A 19,032-nucleotide genomic window follows, 5' to 3' on the forward strand; every position below is an offset into this window, starting at 1 on the left:
CTCCGTTTCTAAGCTGAAGAGCCAGCGCTGTCCAAAAACGTCTCTGTGGTCATGTGGCTGGCATGACTAAATGCCAAAGGCGCATGGAATGTTGTTCCCTTCCCACCAAAGGTGGTCCCTATTTTTCTATTTGCATTTTTTTACATGCTTTCGAACTGCTAGGTTGGCAGAAGCTGGGACAAGTCACGGGAGCTCACCCCGTTATGCGGCACTAGGGATTCGAACCGCTAACCGCTAAACTGCCGACCTTTCAATCGACAAGTTCAGCGCCTTAGCCACTGAGCCACTGCATCCGTATTTATAAACCCATCTCTACTTCAGAAGCACAAGGCTGCATCCAAGAGAGTACCCAGCATCAGGTTTCCTCGCGACTCCTTGGCAACGTGGGACGAGAAGGCGAATCTACACCTGATATTAAGTTACGGCATCAATAAAAGCAATCGGGAGACTTGGCTTCTGCCAAAGTCCATTTTTTACAAGCATTTCATCAGGTCTTTTGGGGTTTCACCAGGCCTGAGGAGAAGGGGGGCAGCTGGTACATTGTTCCGGGGCCCATGGAGCTCAAAGGGGGCCCATGAAGGGGAAAATTTTGCAAAAACGATTGATTTTGATGATGCGATTTGCAAATTTTGCCGGGAAAAAGGCTAGGAAAGCACCTTCGTTTAGCAGAATATAAATGCCGTTGCATCTCAACTATAATAACCGTTATGAGCTTGTAATCAATCTAGTATTAAATCCATTGCTTATGTACAGTGTTTCATTATTGTTTATATACTTACTGTTTTTATTATCTTTTACAGAAGTACCTGCCCTCTTTTTAATATATTTGCAAGTATCTTTGAATGTAGTAATTAATAAATGTACAATTATGACGTTATTGACTTATGTGTCCATGTGTAGGTGAAGGGGCCCCTATTAGTCTTGTTCCAGCACTTAATAATCCTCTCGATGGCCCTGGGTTTTGCCTCTGCTTTTGGGGGGGGTTTCCCCGCTGCTTTGGGGGCAGCCGTTAACCATGCAGTGCTCTGCTCACTCGTTCCAAGCGGTTGTGGTATTGTAATAATGAGCCTACTATGCCAAGGAGGGATGGACAGAGCTCTAATAGTCGTGTTACCCCTGGGATTTTTCTTGGAAGCACAACTGTTTTTTCATTCCCCGTCTGCTTAATTGCTGACTGAGCAGATCTAGCCAGAAAAAAATGGTTTTTATCTTAAATCTAAGGAAGGAATGGGCTCTCCCTGCCTTATGTAGAGAAGCCAGATACATCAGCTAACACCTCTTTTGTTTAATCCAGATGTTAGGACAGTATCTGGACAGAGCAGCAGGTTACTCTAGAGGACACAGGATAGGCTGTCTGGAATACAGTGAGGAGGAGGGAGGAAGGAGGAGGAGGGAGGAGGAGAGAAGAGGGAGGAGGAGAAGGAGGAGAAGGAAAAGGAAGAGGAGAAGGAAAAAAAGGAAGGGGAGGGGAGGGGAGGGAGGGAGGGAGGAAAGGAAGGAAGGAAGGAAGGAAGGAAGGAAGGAAGGAAGGAAGGAAGGAAGGAAGGAAGGAAGGAAAGAAGGCAGGCAGGCAGGCAGGAAGGCAGGAAGAAAAGGCAGGCAGGAAGGAAGGAAGAAAAGAAGGCAGGCAGGCAGACAGGCAGGCAGGAAGGCAGGCAGGCAGAAAGAAAGAAAGAGAAAGAAAGAAAGAAAGAAAGAAAGAAAGAAAGAAAGAAAGAAAGAAAGAAAGAAAGAAAGAAAGAAAGAAAGAAAGAGAAAGAAAGAGAAAGAAAGAAAGAAAGAAAGAAAGAAAGAAAGAAAGAAAGAAAGAAAGAGAAAGAAAGAAAGAAGATTGAGCTGAAGTTTAAGCTAGATCATAGAAAGGAAACTGAAGTCAGTTCTTCTACCGTTGGCATTCAAATTGTGTGTTTGTTTGTGTGTGTGTGTATGTAGAAACAGCTCCTTCTGTAAAGATTAGAACGCTCTGTGCCACATCTCCCCATCTGGAAAGCAAGCAAGCTTTTAAAAAGTTTGTGCCCATTAAAAAGAAAATTAATCCGGATCTTCTTCACCTAAAAAGGACATGACTGGGGGGTGAAAAGGCGATGGAAAAGAAGGGACGCCTATTCCCCGCTTTGACAACTCTCTAGGTGTGTGGTTATAACGGCTTGTATGTTTTCTCCTCCAAACTCTTCCCTTGGCTATAAACCTCCTGCACGCATCCAAATCTTTCTTTCATCTGTTTTTTTTTTCTTTTAATGGAATATACCGTTTTGGATTCGGGTCTGGGAAAGTCATTTAAAAGAAACATTTCCTTCTCGATGCTTTGTAGAACTCAGACAAGAAACACTGGATGGAAACTAATCCAGGAGAGAAGCAATCTGGAATTAAGGAAGAATCTTCCTATCAGTGAGGACAATGAATCAGTGGAACAGCTTGCCACTAGAAGCTGTGGATGCGCCATCACTGGCGGTTTTAAAGAAGATAGTTGGATAGTCATTTGTCTGGAATGGGTATAGGGTCTCCTGCTTGACCAGTGGGCTGGGCTAGAAGATCTCCAAGGCAGTGGCGAAATCTAAAATTTGTTACTACCGGTTCTGTGGGTGTGGTTTGGTGGTGGTGGTGGGTTAATGTGACTGGGTGGGTGTGGCTAATTTCTTTTTTTTTTTTTTACTTTTAAAACCATTTTTTCTACAACCTCTTCTACACTCCTTCTATTTTTTTTTTATTTTTTTTAATTTGATTTATATGCCGCCCTTCTCCGGAGACTCAGGGCGGCTTACAATGCGCTAAGCAATAGCCTTCATCCTTTTGTATATTTATACAAAGTCAGCTTTTCTTTCTTTCTTTCTTTCTTTCTTTCTTTCTTTCTTTCTTTCTTTCTTTCTTTCTTTCTTTCCTTCCTTCCTTCCTTCCTTCCTTCCTTCCTTCCTTCCTTCTTTCTCTTTCTTTTCTTTTTTTTTTAAATTTGATTTATATGCCGCCCTTCTCCGGAGACTCAGGGCGGCTTACAAGGCGTTAAGCAATAGCCTTCATCCTTTTGTATATTTATACAAAGTCAGCTTATTGCCCCCACAAACTGGGTCCTCATTTCACCTACCTTAGAAAGGATGGAAGGCTGAGTCAACCTTGAGCCTTGGCGAGATTCGAACCAGCAATAAATTGCAGGCAGCTGTGTTAATAACAGGGTGCACTAAACCCCTGTACTATCAAGGCTCTATTTTGGGGTTACCATAGATTCTGCTCCAGAGAAAAGTAGATGATTAGCAGATCTACCAGTGGATGTGAGGACAAAGAATCTCACCTACCTGTAGAACCAGTGACTGTGGAAGGTTTACTCTTGAGTCGGCCTTTCTCAGCCACGAGAATGATGGTGTATTCCGTCCCAGCGTCGAGTGACCGGAGGATGTAGGATGTGCTATCCGCGGGAATCTCAATTTCATTCTTCTTCCCCAGTGGGGTGACGTAAGTAAGGCGGTAACGATCAATTTTGGCCAAGGGTCTCTTCCAGCGTAGAGTGAAAGCCGTTTCGGTAGGGTCAATGATTTCCAAGTCCTTGGGACTATCCAGATCTATGTGTGAGAAGAAAGGGTGTTTTTTTATTATTATTACTTTTAAGACCCTGTAAAGGAAAAGGTCAGGGGTCTCCAACCTTTTCTGGCTGAGGAATTCTGGGAGTTGAAGTCCACAAGTCTTTAGGTTGCCAAGGTTGGAGACCCCTGCTATAGGTTATAATCTTCCTTATAATGATGAGTGTGAGAATTGGACACCAAGAACAGCTGATCAAAGAAGAATTGATGCCTTTGAACTGGGCCGCTGGCCTACATTATTGCATATACAGGTAATCCTCGACTTACAATAATTCGTTTAGTGACCGAAGTTATAATAGCAATAGCATTTAGACTTATATACCGCTTAACTGTGTTTTACCGCCCTCTCTAACAATCTGGGTCCTCATTTAACCCACCTGGGAAAGATGGAAGGCTGAGTCAACCTTGAGCTGCTCAGGATGGAACTCCAGGCTGTGGGTAGAGTTAGCCTGCAATACTGCATTTTAATCACTGCACCACCATGGGAAGGAAGGAAGGAAGAAAGGAAGGAGAAAAGGGAGGGAGAGAAAGAAGGAAAGGAGGGTAGGAAGCAAGCAAGCAACAGAAGTAGCATTTAGACTTATATACTGCTTCACGGTGCTTTACAGCCCTCTAAGCGGTTTATAGTCAGGATAGATAGATAGATAGATAGATAGATAGATAGATAGATAGATAGATAGATATGGATGGATGGATAGAGCAACAGCAATAGCACTTAGACTTATATATCACTTCACAGTGAGACTTAAGGAGATGCTGTGGGGAGAGGCGTTTGAACGCTGAATTCCTGAAGTGTTGAATGCCGACGCTTGAACTTTCCTGGATACCTTGCATTCTTTCTGGCTTTCTGGATTAATTACCCGGATCCTTTGCTTCCTGAACTCCCTGATTTGCCCTTGTGGATTTACTGCTTTGCAGCCTTGGTGTACACAGCGCTGGGCTGGATTATTTGCAGCGAGAGGCTGCTTGAGGTGTGTGTGGATGTTTGTCATCACTTTGCTCTGGGACTGGCCGGAAACGTGGGAACGTTTGGGGGAAATTTGGAGCAATAAAGGGGTGTTTTGAACTGCCAGGTGCCTGTGTTATCTCTGTGCTGTGCCCTGGGTCATCACAGTCACCCTGGGTTGATAACATCAGAACTTGGACAAAGACAAGTGTCCAACAATCGAAAGAAGCTGTGTTTGATAAGGTGGCCTGGAGAACAGTGGCCTATAAAGTCTCCAAGAGTCAGATACATTGAACGGTTGAAACTACACAGGCTGCCCAGGAAAATAAATCCATCAGGAAACCCACGGCGAGCATCCTGTGATTTTGGTTCCCCCCATTATGTGCACCATATGGAACATGTTCTCTTATGCAAGAGACAGTGGTGAGGAAATGAAAGTCCACGAGCTCAAAACTGGCTCATGGACACTTTATGGTTAGCCACAACTGGACCGATGACATTTAGCTCCATCCAAATGACTCTTAGAAGGTGGCCTTTATGTGGGAAGAAGATGTGCATTTCCTGTTCAGGTCCCAGTTGTCTCTTTTCCCTTTCCCACTCCAAATTAAGGGTGGAGGGGAAAAGCTGATTTAAGTCCTTTTTTTCGGTCTTAACTGCATGTTCAGGCTTAACTCTGGCTCAGCAATGCAACTCTACCAAGTTCCGTCTCTTTCTTTTCTTTCCACCAATTTTTGCTGGTTTGGCTCACTTTTTTTGAGCTGTCCAATGCGTTTCCCCCTATAATTATCTTTTGACCAATCAGAAAAAGTCTCTTAATTGGAGTCCCTGGGCCAGTTTTGTGAATTATGTCAAAGAGAAGAAAAAAAAAGAGGGGGGGAGGAGGAGGAAGGTTTGGGTAACCTTAATGAAAAGCATGGAAACATCATTCATTTGCCCACACAGCTGTGGATCGAAATTTTTTGCTGCTGCTGCCAAGTCTTGAGAACAGACGTTAAGCAGAAGAAAGAGGATAAATGTGTGTTTAATTATCTTCAAGCCTTCCTGAAAGAACTCCATGGTGCATGCTACCTTTCTTGCTCAGAGCTTGGGATGAGTATCTGTCATCAATATTTCCCATTCTACGCAGCAGATAAAAGACTTCAAAGAGCTACGCTTGAATGGACGGTATGACAGAAGGTCATACTACTGTGAATGAGATGTTCTCCATCTCATTCACAGCAGTATCAAAGGGAAAGGGTGGAGCATTGAAGCTTAGAGAGCTCTTGTCCAGGTTTTTAGAATTTATGTCTGGACTGGCTAAGGAGCAAAGGAAGCTTGTGCTTATCAAAAGAAGACCCTTGGTAGTACAGTGGTCCAAAGCACCCTGTTATTAAGATCAGCTGCCTGCAATTACTGCAGGTTCGAATCTCGCCAGGCTCAAGGTTGACTCAGCCTTCCATCCTTTCTAAGGTAGGTAAATTGAGGACCCAGTTTGTGGGGGCAATAAGCTGACTTTGTATAAATATACAAAAGGATGAAGGCTATTGCTTAGCACATTGTAAGTCGCCCTGAGTCTCCGGAGAAGGGCGGCATATAAATCAAATTTAAAAAAAAAGAATATTTGTAGCTCAGGGTTGAACTGTGAGGCCCTTGTGTTCTCTGAGCTTGGTGGTTTTCTTGCAGATGTTTCATGACCCAACTAGGTAGCATCATCAGTGGTAGAAGGGAATGGGGCTTGTGGGGAGGAAGAAGAGGAGGAGAAGGAGGCAGAAGAGGAGGAGAGGAGGGCAGGACTGTGGGTCCTTGGTGCTCTCTGAGCTTGGTGGTTTTCTTGCAGACATTTTATGACCCAACTAGGTAATATCACTGCTAGAAGGGAAAAGGGTTCAAGGAGAGGAAGAGGAGGAGGAGGAGGACTGTGAGATCCTTGGTGCTTTCTGAGCTTGGTTGTTTTCTTGTAGATGTTTCCTGACCCAAATAGGTAACATCATCAGTGCTAGAAGGGACGAGGAAAAGGAGGAGGGAGGAGTAGGAAAAGCCAGAGGCTGGGGGGCAAGAGGAGGAGGAGGAGGAGGAGGAGGAGGAGGAGGAGGAGGAGGAGGAGGAGGAGGAGGAGGAGGAGGAGGAGGAAAAGGACTGTGGGTCCTTGGTGCACTCTGAGCTTGAGTTTTCTTTCATTACCCAACTAGGTAACATGCTTAATGACATCACCAAAAACCATCCTTTTGGCCACTTTTCGACCCCGCATCCCAGTTCAACATTTCCTTTTGGTGCCTAAAACTGGTTACAGTCCAGACAAAGTCTATTTTAGCTCGCTAAATTAGATTCAATAAATTGTCCTAACTAAGCCTCCAGATCCTTCACAGATGATTTCCTTTCTTCCTCTCCCCATAATGAACGGATATTTCTTACCGGTTCCAGCATTGATGGTGGAAGGGAAACTCTCTTTGTCCTCTTTCACTGAAGTTACTCCGATGCCGTATTCTGTTCCCGGTCTCAGGCCTTAAAAGAATGGATAATTATTAACATTGCTTCTAATAAACAGTCTTCCCCTCCCCAAAATCTTGAAATATGCAGACTTCAGTTAAGCGAGTTTCAGTAGTAAAAAATGTCAATATGTACCAGGACACCAAAATTGAAACAAAACAAGATGCTTAGATCTAATATCGCCTGGATTTAAAATAAAGTTTAAACCAAGAAAAATAACTGGATAAAACAATAAGGGAGATAGGGACCTGGGCAGAAATTTTGGGAGCTAGGCAGTGGAAGAGGGTAGAGGTGGGAGAAATACCTAGATTGAATAGTCAAGAAATAGATTCTGACAGAGATAGAGATCAAGGAGAGGAATTTGAGAGGCAAGTAAAAAAAAAAAAAGCATAGCAATTAAAGTATTGAAGTGGGCAAGAGACGATGGATAGATGATTTCTCTTTTCTGTAGTTGTTCTGATTTGGTTTACCTTTTCTCTCTCTTTATTTATTTCTTTTTTAGATAGGTGACATGACTAGAAGTTAGGTAGGATAGAAAGAAAATGTTTTTTAGTAAAAGGTGATATGATTAAAAGTTAAAATAAGTGATAGAAATAAGAGAAGGGGGAATGTTAGTGTATATACTTTTATATAATAAAATGAAAGCAACAATAAGAGAAAACATGCAAGAATTGAATAATGACAGATTGCAACTTATTATATTTGTGTATATTATTAGAAATATGTAAGTTGATTGAATCTAATAATTATGATTGATTTTACTAGTTTTATTTGTATTAGAATGTGCCCCACAGTTCACGCATTGGTTTGATATGTTTGTAAAAAATAAAAAATAAAAATATAAAACTTATATAAAGAAAATACAATAAGGTTTTAACCTGGCACCAAAAAGAGAATAACACTTTGTCTTCGGCAATCATTCCAAAAAATGTTGAAGACCCTATATTATAGAGGTACGCCTCAATTTACAATTGCAACTGAGCTCAACATTTTTGTCGCTAAGCAAAACATTTGCTACGTGAATTTTGCCTCACTTTACAGTCTGTTGTGCCATCGTTGCTAAGGGAATCACTGCAGTTGTTAACTGAGTCACACAGTTGTTAAGTGGATCTGTCTTTCCCCATTGACTTTGCTTGTCAGAAGGTCGCAAAAAGGGATCCCATGACCCCGGGACACTGCAACCGTCATAAATATGAGTCAGTTGCCAAGGGACTGTATTTTGATCAGGTGGCCATGATGAGGCTGCGACGGTCGTAGGTGTGAAAAACGGCCTTAACTCCCTTTTTTTCAGTGCCGTTGTAACTTTGAACGGTCACTAAACAAGCTGTCGTAAGTTGAGGACTACCTGTAGATGGTCCATGAGTGCTTCTCGCCAAAAGAAAGGGATACATTCCTTTTGATCTCATTAAATGGACAAGTTGGTGAAGGATCATTCCATCATGTGATGAAAAGAGCATTCCTCAGTTGCCTGCCCTCAATGGATGAATGGATTTACAGTAGTGGCCAAACTTGTGGAAACCTTTTGGGAAAAGTGTATTTTTGAGGTTTGATGACTAATAACACCACTTTTTGGGGGGGAGTTTCAAGATAATCCTATTTCACTGCTGGATTGGCCTGGGAATAGACCTTCACCCAATTGGAAATCTATGGAGCCGACTAAAGAAACTGGTTAGTTAGAAGCAACCCAGCAATAAAACCCAGTTAATAGAAGCCATCCTTCAATCTTGGTTTCACATTAGAACAGCTGCAGAACTCAAAGACTTGGTTCACTCCATGGGAAGATGTTGTAAGGCCATCATTCATGCTAAAGGTTACCCAACTAAGTATTAACCGACATGGGGATCATTTTTGTATATCTCGTTTTTTCTACGTGTTTCACTTTTCTTCTTTATACTGCAACTGCTATTCTAATAGCAAATCCTTCCTAAAAGCGATTGCATTACATTCTTGATTAAATTATCTTTCCATGGATATATAATTTTATGGTACTATTCCCCCCCAAAAGTGGTGTTATTAGCTAGTTTTAGAAAATACACTTTCCCCAAAAAGGTTTCCACAATTTCGGCCACTATTGTAGGTTGGCATCTGTAGAAAAGTAGCTTCAAGGGATTTCCTGAAGTCCTACCAGAGAGTGTAACTTTGGAGGTGGCCTGGTTACTTCTGGGCACGGTGACCTCAGCGTGATCTCCACCAGAGAGAGGGGCGTATTTGATCCTGTAGACATCTGGCATTGCTTGGCTGTTTTTCCACTCCAGAGTGATTGTGCGGTCCGTCTGAGAAATGCGCCTCAGATTTTGGGGAGCATCCAGATCTGGGGAGAAAGAGAGAAAGAAATCTAATGTTCTCTGTGAACATCAGGGACACAGATGTGTACGTGTCAGCCCCAAGCCATGAAATAAACTCCAGAGGAAAGCTAAAACTACTTTTATTGAAGCTGGCTAGGATAACAGAATCTAGAAGTCTGATTATGCTCCTTATAGTTCAATGGATCAGAAAGATCTCTGCCTAAGCTTCTTCTGAACATTATCTGGATTTGAGAGGGATCTTGGAGTCTTAGTGGACAACCAGTTAAATATGAGCCACATTGTGCGGGAGCAGCCAAAAAAGCCAACCCAATCCTAAATTGCATGAACAGAGGGATTCAATCAAGATCAAGGGAGGTACTAATACCACTCTATAAAGCCTTAGTAAGACCACACCTAGAGTACTGCATCCAGTTTTGGTCACCACACTATAAAAAAGATGTTGAGACTCTAGAAAAGTGCAGAGAAGAGCAACCAGGATGATTAGGGGACTGGAGGCTAAAACATACGATGAACGGTTGCAGGAACTGGGCATGGCTAGTCTAGTGAAGAGAAGGACCAGGGGAGACATGATAGCAGTCTTCCAATTTTTGAGGGGCTGCCACAGAGAGAAGGGGGTCAAGCTATTCTCCAATGCACCCAAAGGCCAGACAAGGAATAATGGATGGAAACTGATTCAACCTAGAAATAAGGAGAAATTTTCTGATAGTGAGAACGATCAGCCAAAGGAACTGGACTGCCATTTGTCAGATATGGTGTAGGGTCTCCTGCTTGGGCAGGGGGTTGGACTAGATGACCTACAAGGTCCCTTCCAACTCTGTTAATCAGTTAATGTTCCGGACATGAAAATGTTTTACGGCTTGTTGTCTTAGCCATGGACCTCCATCGAAGTCCTCTTCCTTATCCTCTACAACGCTTAAGTTTTGTTAAGACATTGTAGGTGACTATATTAGCTATCACTTCCAAAAAAAATTATGGACATCGTGTAGCTGCTAAGATGCTGGGCTTGTTGACCAGAAGGTTGGCAGTTTGAGACCAAAGCACTGTTGATGAGTGAGCTCTTGTTCTTGTCCCAGCTTCTGCCCAGCATGAATATACGCCAAAGGACCATTTCCGTGGAGACAGGTTTTTCCATGGACCGAAGGGGGCACGGTTTCATGTGCTGCCTGCATCCCATGGATGGGAAGTCACTTGTTTGCATGGCCCAGTTTCTGGCATGCTGCGGACTGGTGCCAGTTCACGGACTGGGGGTTGGGGACTCCTGACTTAAAATGAATCTCAATGTATCAGGCTTCGAGATTTTTAATGGTCCAGATCCATAAATCACCGATATCATTCTTCAAAGTCTGAGAGCTAGGAGAAACGTACTCAAAAACAATGGCAAAAATTTTCCTACCTGTGACAAAAGTTTCAGTGATGGGGTCACTCGTCATAAGTCCACGCCGAGACACAAGAGTCACTTCATATTCCACGTGTGGCTTCAGATTTCCAATGGAATACTGGCTTTCGTCTTCGGAGAGGTCAATGGAGGTGCGGTCTTCTGGGGTATCCTTGGGCCCGTAAGTCAGCTCAAGTCCGTCAATCTCAGCTAAGGGTCTGAACCACGTTATGAGGACGGTAGTGTCTGTAACATCCTTTGCTTCAATTTGGCTGGGAGCATCCAGTTCTTGGGAGAAAAAAAAAACAAGACAAGGCAAAGATTTAATGTTCCTGAATACAGAACAATCCCATCATTTAAAAAAAAAAAAGAAGAATTGGAAAAGGGTTGCGCAGTGGAACAAGATTTCTGTCAAATCTGGAAGCCATCTTTTATGTTTGGGCCTTCAGGCCTGCCACATCTTCTGTGGGAAAATGGGAGGGGGGATTGCAAGAGTGTAGATGATATGTAGTCAAAATAACATTCGCTTTTCAGAGAGTCAAGGACACATTGCCCTGGCACCTGGAGTTGGATGACTGGGGAGTGTCTTCAGTTTGGACGGTGGATAATTGGACTATGTGATGGACATGAGGATGCTGGGCAGGGACTTGAACTTTCACTTGGGTGGGGACAAACTGGAAACTTTCAGATTCGGGTTTTTCCGGATGTGCCAATATGACATCTCTAATAAAATGTAACTTTGAGGAAATTCAAGCCTGGGAGTCTTCTTTCATTGGGGATGTTACTTGGAACCCTGATAATTTTGTTGAAAGAAAATCCACAAATCCTCTTGGGAGGGGAGGGGAGGGGTGGGGTGGGTGGGGACAGCCAGGAGTGAGATTTGGGGGTTCTCCGAACTGCACAGAATCTTAGCTAGAGGTTCTCCCGAACCCCTGCGAACCCCCAGCAGCCCACCCCTGATAATGGCTACTTACTTGTGGTCACGATTTTTGAAACAGCAGGTCCCCTGATCTCATTCTTCACGACAACCAGAGATACATTGTACTGTTGTCCTGGTGCAAGGCCTTGTTGTTGGTAGGTTGTCTGAGGGCTCTTCAGACTGCTTCGGATGGCCCCGTTCTCTTCCTCTTTCTGCAACGCAAAGCATCGAAATGAGAAAATAGGAAGGTAGGCAGAAAAGGAAAGCAGGATATCCCAGGGCAAAATCCTTCTTAAAGGTAAAGATTCCCCTCGCACATATGTGCTAGACGTTCCTGACTCTAGGGGGTGGTGCTCATCTCCATTTCAAAGCCAACGAGCCAGCGCTGTCCGAAAATGTCTCCATGGTCATGTGGCCGGCATGACTCAATGCCAAAGGCACACAGAACGCTGTTACCTTCCCACCAAAGGTGGTCCCTATTTTTCTACTTGCATTTTTTACGTGCTTTCGAACTGCTAGGTTGGCAGAAGCTGGGACAAGTCACAGGAGCTCACCCTGTTACATGGCACTAGGGATTCAAACCACTGAACTGCCAACCTTTCGATCGACAAACTCAGCATCTTAGGCACTGAGCCACCGCATCCCTTATTGGACGAGAAATCCTTCTTACCATGCTTCTAAAGATAATCTCCCAGCCATGGAAAGGGAAATTAAAGGCATCCCATTCAACATCCACGGAAGTCTCTTTAATTGATTTGAACTTCAAGCCATCGGGGGCAGGCAAGTCTGAAATCCAGAAGCAGAAGGAAAGGAGAGCATTTCAGCACAGATCCAAATGATTTTTTAAAAATATCTTTACCCTTTCGTATGTCTAGTTTAATGAAAAGAAGGACTAGGGGAGACATGATAGCAGTCTTCCAATATTTGAGGAGCTGCCCCAAAGAAGAGGGGGGTCAACTTATTCTCCAAAGCACCTGAGGGCAGGACAAGAAGCAACAGATGGAAACTAATCAAGGAGAGAAGCAACCTAGAACTAAGGAGAAATTTCCTGACTGTGAGAACTATTAACCACCTTAATGGCTTGCCTTCAGAAGTCATGGGTGTTCCAACACTGGAGGTCTTTAAAAAGAGGTTGGACAACCATTTGTCTGAAATGGTATAAGGTCTCCTGCTTGAGCGGGGGGCGGGGGTTGACTAGAAGACCTCCAAAGTCTCTTCCAATTCTGTTATTCTGTTATAAGTGGGATCATTTGGTAAATCATGGTTATATTAAGTAGGGTGAAGATGTCAATATGAACCACACCTAAAAGCTTGTTTAAGACTAGCTTGTGTTGGATGTCAATTTTTGAGCTGCTCAATGTCCTCTATCAACAGTTACTTCAGGCAAATTACTCACTTGGCCTTTAAAGTACTTACAAGTAGCAATCCGGGCATTAATTGGGATGCTTTTTTTGTTCCTTAGGATGGCAAAAACACGGATGAAATATTCCACACCAGGTTCCAGCTCCCGGATGGTGGCTGATGTTTTGTTTCCAGGTACCCGGAACTGAAGTTCTAAGCCATCAGTACTGGTTGGAATGTAGCTGATGAGATATTCATTGACGACATTTTCATTCGCCCATTCCAAGTTAATGGTCTTATCTGTCACTTCTGTAACCAGCAAATCCTTTGGAGGAGATACTGTCGTGAAGATTTAAAGAAGAAATTTTAAAAAAAAGGTCATCTGAGAAGTCCAAGAAGCAAAGGAACTTGTCTTTCGAGAACTAAAACCCAACTTATGAAAGACTGACCTATGGATCCAGCAAAAAATTATGGAATCTACCAATTGGATTTATAAATGTAGAGTTATCAGCCCTCTTATCCCCAAGGTGATGTATTTGTCTACAAGTGCCATTATTCTCAAGATGGTATGAACGTGTTAGATGAAGATTGTAGGAACTGCACAAGGGATTCACGTCTAGATTGTCCATGCATCCTTTCAACTCTGTGATTCGGTAGAACTTACCATCTGAACAGTCGGCACCTACGAAGCCTTCTTCACAGACACATCGTCCGGCTACACAACGACCAAGATCATTGCAATTGTTGGGGCAGGACTGTTCAGCACAAGCAGGGCCTTCATATCCTTCATCACATAGACACACACCATCAATGCACTGCCCTCTGTTGTTGCAGTCGTCCGGGCATTTACGTTGACCACAGTCTACGCCGGTGAAGCCCTCATCGCAAACGCACTGTCCATTCAGACAACGGCCTCGGTTGTTGCAGTTATTGATGCAAGCTAACTCCCCACAGTCCTCCCCAAGGAAGCCTTCATTGCATTCACAGACCCCGTTGACACAGCGTCCACGACGGTTGCAGTCCTGAGGACAGGTCAGTTCTGAGCAGTCTTCAGCGGTGTACCCTTCGTCACATATGCATTGCCCATCAACGCAGCGCCCATGGTCATTGCAGTCATTGGGACACCGCAGTTCATTGCAATCAAGCCCAGTGAAAGCTTCTTCACATACACACTGGCCATCTACACATTTCCCCCGCTTGTGGCAATCATTGGGACACCTGCGCTGGCTACAATCCTCACCCACAAAGCCTTCGTCGCATACACACTGCCCTTTGACACACTGGCCACGGTTGTGGCAGTCATGGAGGCATCTCAGATCCCCGCAATCTTCCCCCATGTAACCCTCATCACACTGACATTTCCCGTCAACACACTGGCCATGGTTGTTGCAATCCTTGGGGCATCTTAGTTCACTACAATCCTCCCCCATGAAGGCTTCATCACACACACACTGGCCATTCACGCACTGCCCCCGGTTGTGGCAGTCATTGAGACACCTCACCTCCCCACAGTCTGGTCCCAAGAAGCCTTCATTGCACACACATTGCCCATTGACGCAGCTTCCCTGTTTGTGACAGTCGTTGGGACACCTCCGTAGGGAACAGTCATCTCCAGTGAATCCTTCATCGCATACACATACACCGTTCTCGCAGCGACCGTTATGGTGACAGTCATTTGGACAGGCCAGGTCCCCGCAGTCCTCACCAGTGAACCCAGTTTCACAGTAGCAGGTGCCGTTGATGCAACGGCCCCGGTCATAGCAATCGTTGGGGCAAATGAGCTCACTGCAGTCCTCTCCAGTGTATCCTTCATCACACACACACTCTTCTTCCACACAACGCCCCCGATTATTGCAGTTGTTAAGGCAAAGGGGCTGGCTGCAATCCACCCCAGTGAAACCTTCCATGCAGATGCATTGTCCATTCACACAACTGCCATACTCACTGCAGGGCACCAAGCAGACCTCAAGGCTGCAGTCCTCACCAGCGTAACCATCGAAGCACACACATTTCCCATCCACGCATTTGCCTTGATCGTTGCAGTCCCCGGGACAGGCCAGCTCTCCACAATCATAGCCGGTGTAACCATAATCACAAATACATTGGCCATTGATACACTGGCCCCTTTCATTGCAGTTCTGTGGGCATTCTGGTTCTGAGCAATTTGGTCCTTTCCATCCCTGTTCGCAGATGCAGCCACAAATGTCGTTGCTGTAGTTTCCACGTCCACTGCAGTAGGGAGTAGCATCGATGGTACCTGTCCAAATAAAATAGCGCTTAGACTTATATACTGCTTCACAGTGCTTTGCAGCTCTCTCTGGTTTACAGAGTCAGCCTCTTGCCCCCAACAATCTGGATCCTCATTTTATTGACTTTGAAAGGATGGAAGGCTGAGGCAACCTTGAGCTGGTGAGAATTGAACTGCTGAGTTAGCCTGAAATACTGCATTCTAACCACTGCACCACCATGGCAAGGAAGGAAAGAAGGAGGGAGGGAGAGAGGGGTGGACAGAGGGAGGGAGGGAGGGAGGAAGGAAGGAGGGAAGGAAGGAAGGACAGAGTCAGCATATTGCCCCCCCCCAACAATCTGGGTCCTCATTTTACTGATCTTGGAAGGATGGAAGGCTGAGTAAAGCCTTGAGCTGGTGCTTCAACGACCCTCTAAAACAGGGATGTTGTCATGTCAGCATCACGTGACATATTGGGACTTTTTCCCCTTTCGCTAAACTGGGCGTGGGGGTGGCCAGGACATGATGCATCTGGCCCATGGGCCAGGAGTTTGACAGCCCTGCTCTAAAGGGATGCAAACGATGTATTCTGCAAGGAATACAAACCCTTCCATTCCCCACTATCCCGTCAGAGATGAAGAAGCTTCTTGGATGAGAAGCGAAACATCTTCAAAGAAAGAAACAACAAGAAAGTCCAGTTTCCTCCTGAAAAAGCACCTTTGGGACATGGTTTCTGAATGCCAGTCAGGAACCAGGCCAATACGTGCAGTGCTGTCCAGGGTGCTGAAATGGAATGTTCTAGAACTGTCTCGCTTTTTGAAAAATGTACTTTGCCTGATGGAGACAATCAGATCCTTGATGAACAACACAACCTGTAAGAGATTGTTGGTCAACAGGCCACGTATGGCCTATAAGATCTTTGTGGCTCTTGATCAATAAATCAAGGAAATCTTTCAGCATGTCTGTAAGAAATGCAGAGCTGGACATAATGATATGAAAGAAGGTGAAAAACTCCCTTTTCTACATTCTTGGTGGCAAATCTTACTGGGGGCTTTAGCTTTAATAATCAAGTGTAGTTCTCCAGCTATAAGCTAAACAACATATTCATTTTATCGTATACGCTTAAATTGGGATAAGACAGTTCAGAATGATTTTGTTGCACTGTGTATGTGTGCGGGTGTGTATATAGTTTTGAATATCTTCAGGAAACAAAATTATTGATGCCTTTTAAATTTATTGATTTATTTCTCAACTTTGAAAGGAATGTAGGGAGGGGATTTAAATACAAATGGAACATGAACACAATGTGGTCTACCACAAAAGGTTCAAAGGAGAAACATTTGGGAATTCTAGTTCTTCCATTTCTTTGTTTGGGAATTCTAGTTCTTCTATTTCTTTGGCGATTCTAGTTCTTCCATTTTTTTGTTTGGGAATTCTAGTTCTATTTCTTTGTTTGGGAATTCTAGTTTTTTCTGTTTCTTTGTTTGGGAATTCTAGTGCTTCTCTTTTATTCCATCCCACCTTGCTTCTGGGTTCTCCTAACTTACCTTTCGCTGTTTGAGCACTGGAACAGCACCCTGACCCACTGCCACACTGTTCCTGCAGAGAAGATACCAGCTCTTCCAATTCTTCCAGTCGGCTTAGTAGCTCCTTGATATCAGGGGCCGCCGCACAACCACAAGCCCGTCGCGGGATATTGATCCGGTGTGTGAACACAATCTGATTGTCTTCATTCAATGTGTGCTCCTGATAGTGTTTGCCTGGCTCGGATGGAAGTTTGAATTCTGAGTCTCCACTGGGAGGGTCCAAGTCCACAGAGCAAAGAGAGCCCTCGGGGACTTTAATATTGTAGACGTGGTTGAAGACCACGGGTTGGTTATCCTCTGGCAGCGTCACGTTGATTCCCGTTTCCCTCTTCTGCCGAATAATTCTGTTGATGAGTCCACCACTAGCATCTTGATGGAACAGAAAGATGGCCACCGAGGCCATGACCCATGCGGAGAGGGCCATCCTCAGTTCCTCCAGAGCACTCTTTGTAGACGAAGGGCTGTTTTATGTTGCAAAGAAGGGACTCCGCTCGGTTGCAACAGAGAGGTTTAGGATTGCCTCTGCTTTCGGTCCTGCAAGAGTTAACACAAGATATAGACTCAGTTAATTTGCTGTGAAATCGATACCACACAACGCTGGAATGACCTGCAGGAAGGGATCAGCACTGAATTGGGAAGTGATCAGTTTGCAACACAACAGAAGCTCGGGGACTGTAATGAAAAGAGGTGGAAGAAGGAAGGCGCTATGTCAAGTCATCCCCAGGACATTCAGCTGAAATCAGGACGTGATAGCAAATCAATTAGAGGGCGAATGAATTGGCTGTCCAAAAACTGAAAAACTCAGCCTTAACTGAAGAAGGAAGTTGCCTCCCGTGCCAGTTTCAGTACAGTACAGAAATTGGCACCTAATAAAACACTTTCTCTTTTATGAGACAGTTCCTAGCTAGTTCCTATAGTAAATAAAGTTTTTATTGTAATTTTTATAAGAATGGATTATTTTTTTATTCTTCAGGACCCAAATAAAGTGTGGATGCCCACAGAGAGAGAGAGAGAGAGAGAGAGAGAGAGAGAGAGAGAGAGAGAGAGAGAGAGAGAGAGAGAGAGAGAGAGAGAGGGAGAGAGGCAATCTGAAAGGACAAAGAGTGATAAAATTCCACATTCTCTACTGGCAGATTTTTTTCCCTTCCTCATTCAGATAATCTCTCTCATCTTGCAGTTTCCAGGAATCTCCCTCCCCTCCCTCCCACCACCAAAGGGCTCCAGACGGCTCTTATTTTAAATAAAAACCCGTAGATTGAAAACAGCAGGTCCTCAGTGGAGTAAAAGAAGAAAGAGCTTGTTCTAAAAATGGAAATCGAGCGGAGGAAATAGGCCACTGGAAACGACTCCTGGAAAGTAAGAGAGGGATGACTTTTTAATTTAAAATTTATTTCTCTTGCTCTTGCTGGCTGCTCTTTGGAAACACAGCATGGGGTGCCGAACTTTTCAGAATGTGTCCTTCAATCAGTGCTCATTGAAGGTAGGAGAACTTCAACTCAGCTGCTTCTCTTTGTGATCTTCCCAACCCAGGAGCGTTCAATTTTCTCACGCTGAGAGCACCTGCCTCAACAGGCTGAGATGAATGGTTAGAGCAAGTTATTCCAAGAGTTCAAGACAGCTAACCTAAGCTTTTCTCCAACAATTTTATAGCCGTGGCTCAGTCCTTCTCAGCTCAACCTGGCTTCTATGGCAAAAACTAGATATATGTGATTCTCGATAAACACCATAACCATTAGATCTTGTTTATCTGCTAACTAAAACTCCAGGGTTTACCCAGAGTAATCTACATCAGAACATCAGAATAACAAAGTTGGAAAGGACCTTGGAGATCTTCTAATCCAATCCCTTGCTCAAGCAGGAGACCATATAGCATTCTGGACAAAAGGTGTCCAATCTATTCTTGGAAACCTCCAGTGATGGAGCACCCACAACTTCTGGAGGCAAGTTGTTCCACTGATTGATTGTCCTCACTATCAGGAAATTTCTCCTTAGTTCTAGGTTGCTTCTTTCCATGATAAGTTTCCATCCGTTGCTTCTTGTCCTTCTCTCTGGTGCCTTGGAGAATATGTTGACCCCTTTCTCTTTGTGATAGCCCCACAGATACTGGAAGACAGATATCATGTCAACCCCAGTCCTTCTCTTTGTTAGACTAGACATGCTTACTTCCCTCAATTGTTCATTGTGCTATTTAATCTCCAAATACTTTCTCATCTTTGTTGCTTTATTGGAAGACTATCATGTCACCCTTAGTTCTAGACTGCATAAACAGAGGGATAGAATCAAGATCATGTGAAGTG

The 19,032-nt window shown here is 44.1% G+C and overlaps 1 protein-coding gene across 1 annotated transcript in view; it reads right to left on the reverse strand.

Moving 5' to 3' along the window:
* TNC (tenascin C) overlaps nucleotides 1-17,159 on the reverse strand; it is a 46,591-nt gene extending 29,432 nt beyond the window's left edge. The window contains exons 1-9 of the mRNA XM_070955924.1: nucleotides 16,697-17,159; nucleotides 13,587-15,179; nucleotides 12,998-13,261; nucleotides 12,252-12,367; nucleotides 11,637-11,793; nucleotides 10,681-10,950; nucleotides 9,107-9,292; nucleotides 6,907-6,996; nucleotides 3,288-3,551 (exon numbers count right to left, since the gene is read on the reverse strand). Of these exons, the coding sequence (XP_070812025.1) occupies nucleotides 3,288-3,551; nucleotides 6,907-6,996; nucleotides 9,107-9,292; nucleotides 10,681-10,950; nucleotides 11,637-11,793; nucleotides 12,252-12,367; nucleotides 12,998-13,261; nucleotides 13,587-15,179; nucleotides 16,697-17,159 (3,403 nt within the window). The remainder of the gene's footprint in view (nucleotides 1-3,287; nucleotides 3,552-6,906; nucleotides 6,997-9,106; nucleotides 9,293-10,680; nucleotides 10,951-11,636; nucleotides 11,794-12,251; nucleotides 12,368-12,997; nucleotides 13,262-13,586; nucleotides 15,180-16,696) is intronic.
* Nucleotides 17,160-19,032: the final 1,873 nt, after the last annotated feature.

Source organism: Pituophis catenifer, unplaced genomic scaffold (genome assembly GCF_029215685.1).
Source record: "Pituophis catenifer annectens isolate HBS135680 unplaced genomic scaffold, rPitCat1.0.hap2 SCAF_17, whole genome shotgun sequence".
NCBI lineage: Eukaryota > Metazoa > Chordata > Lepidosauria > Squamata > Colubridae > Pituophis > Pituophis catenifer.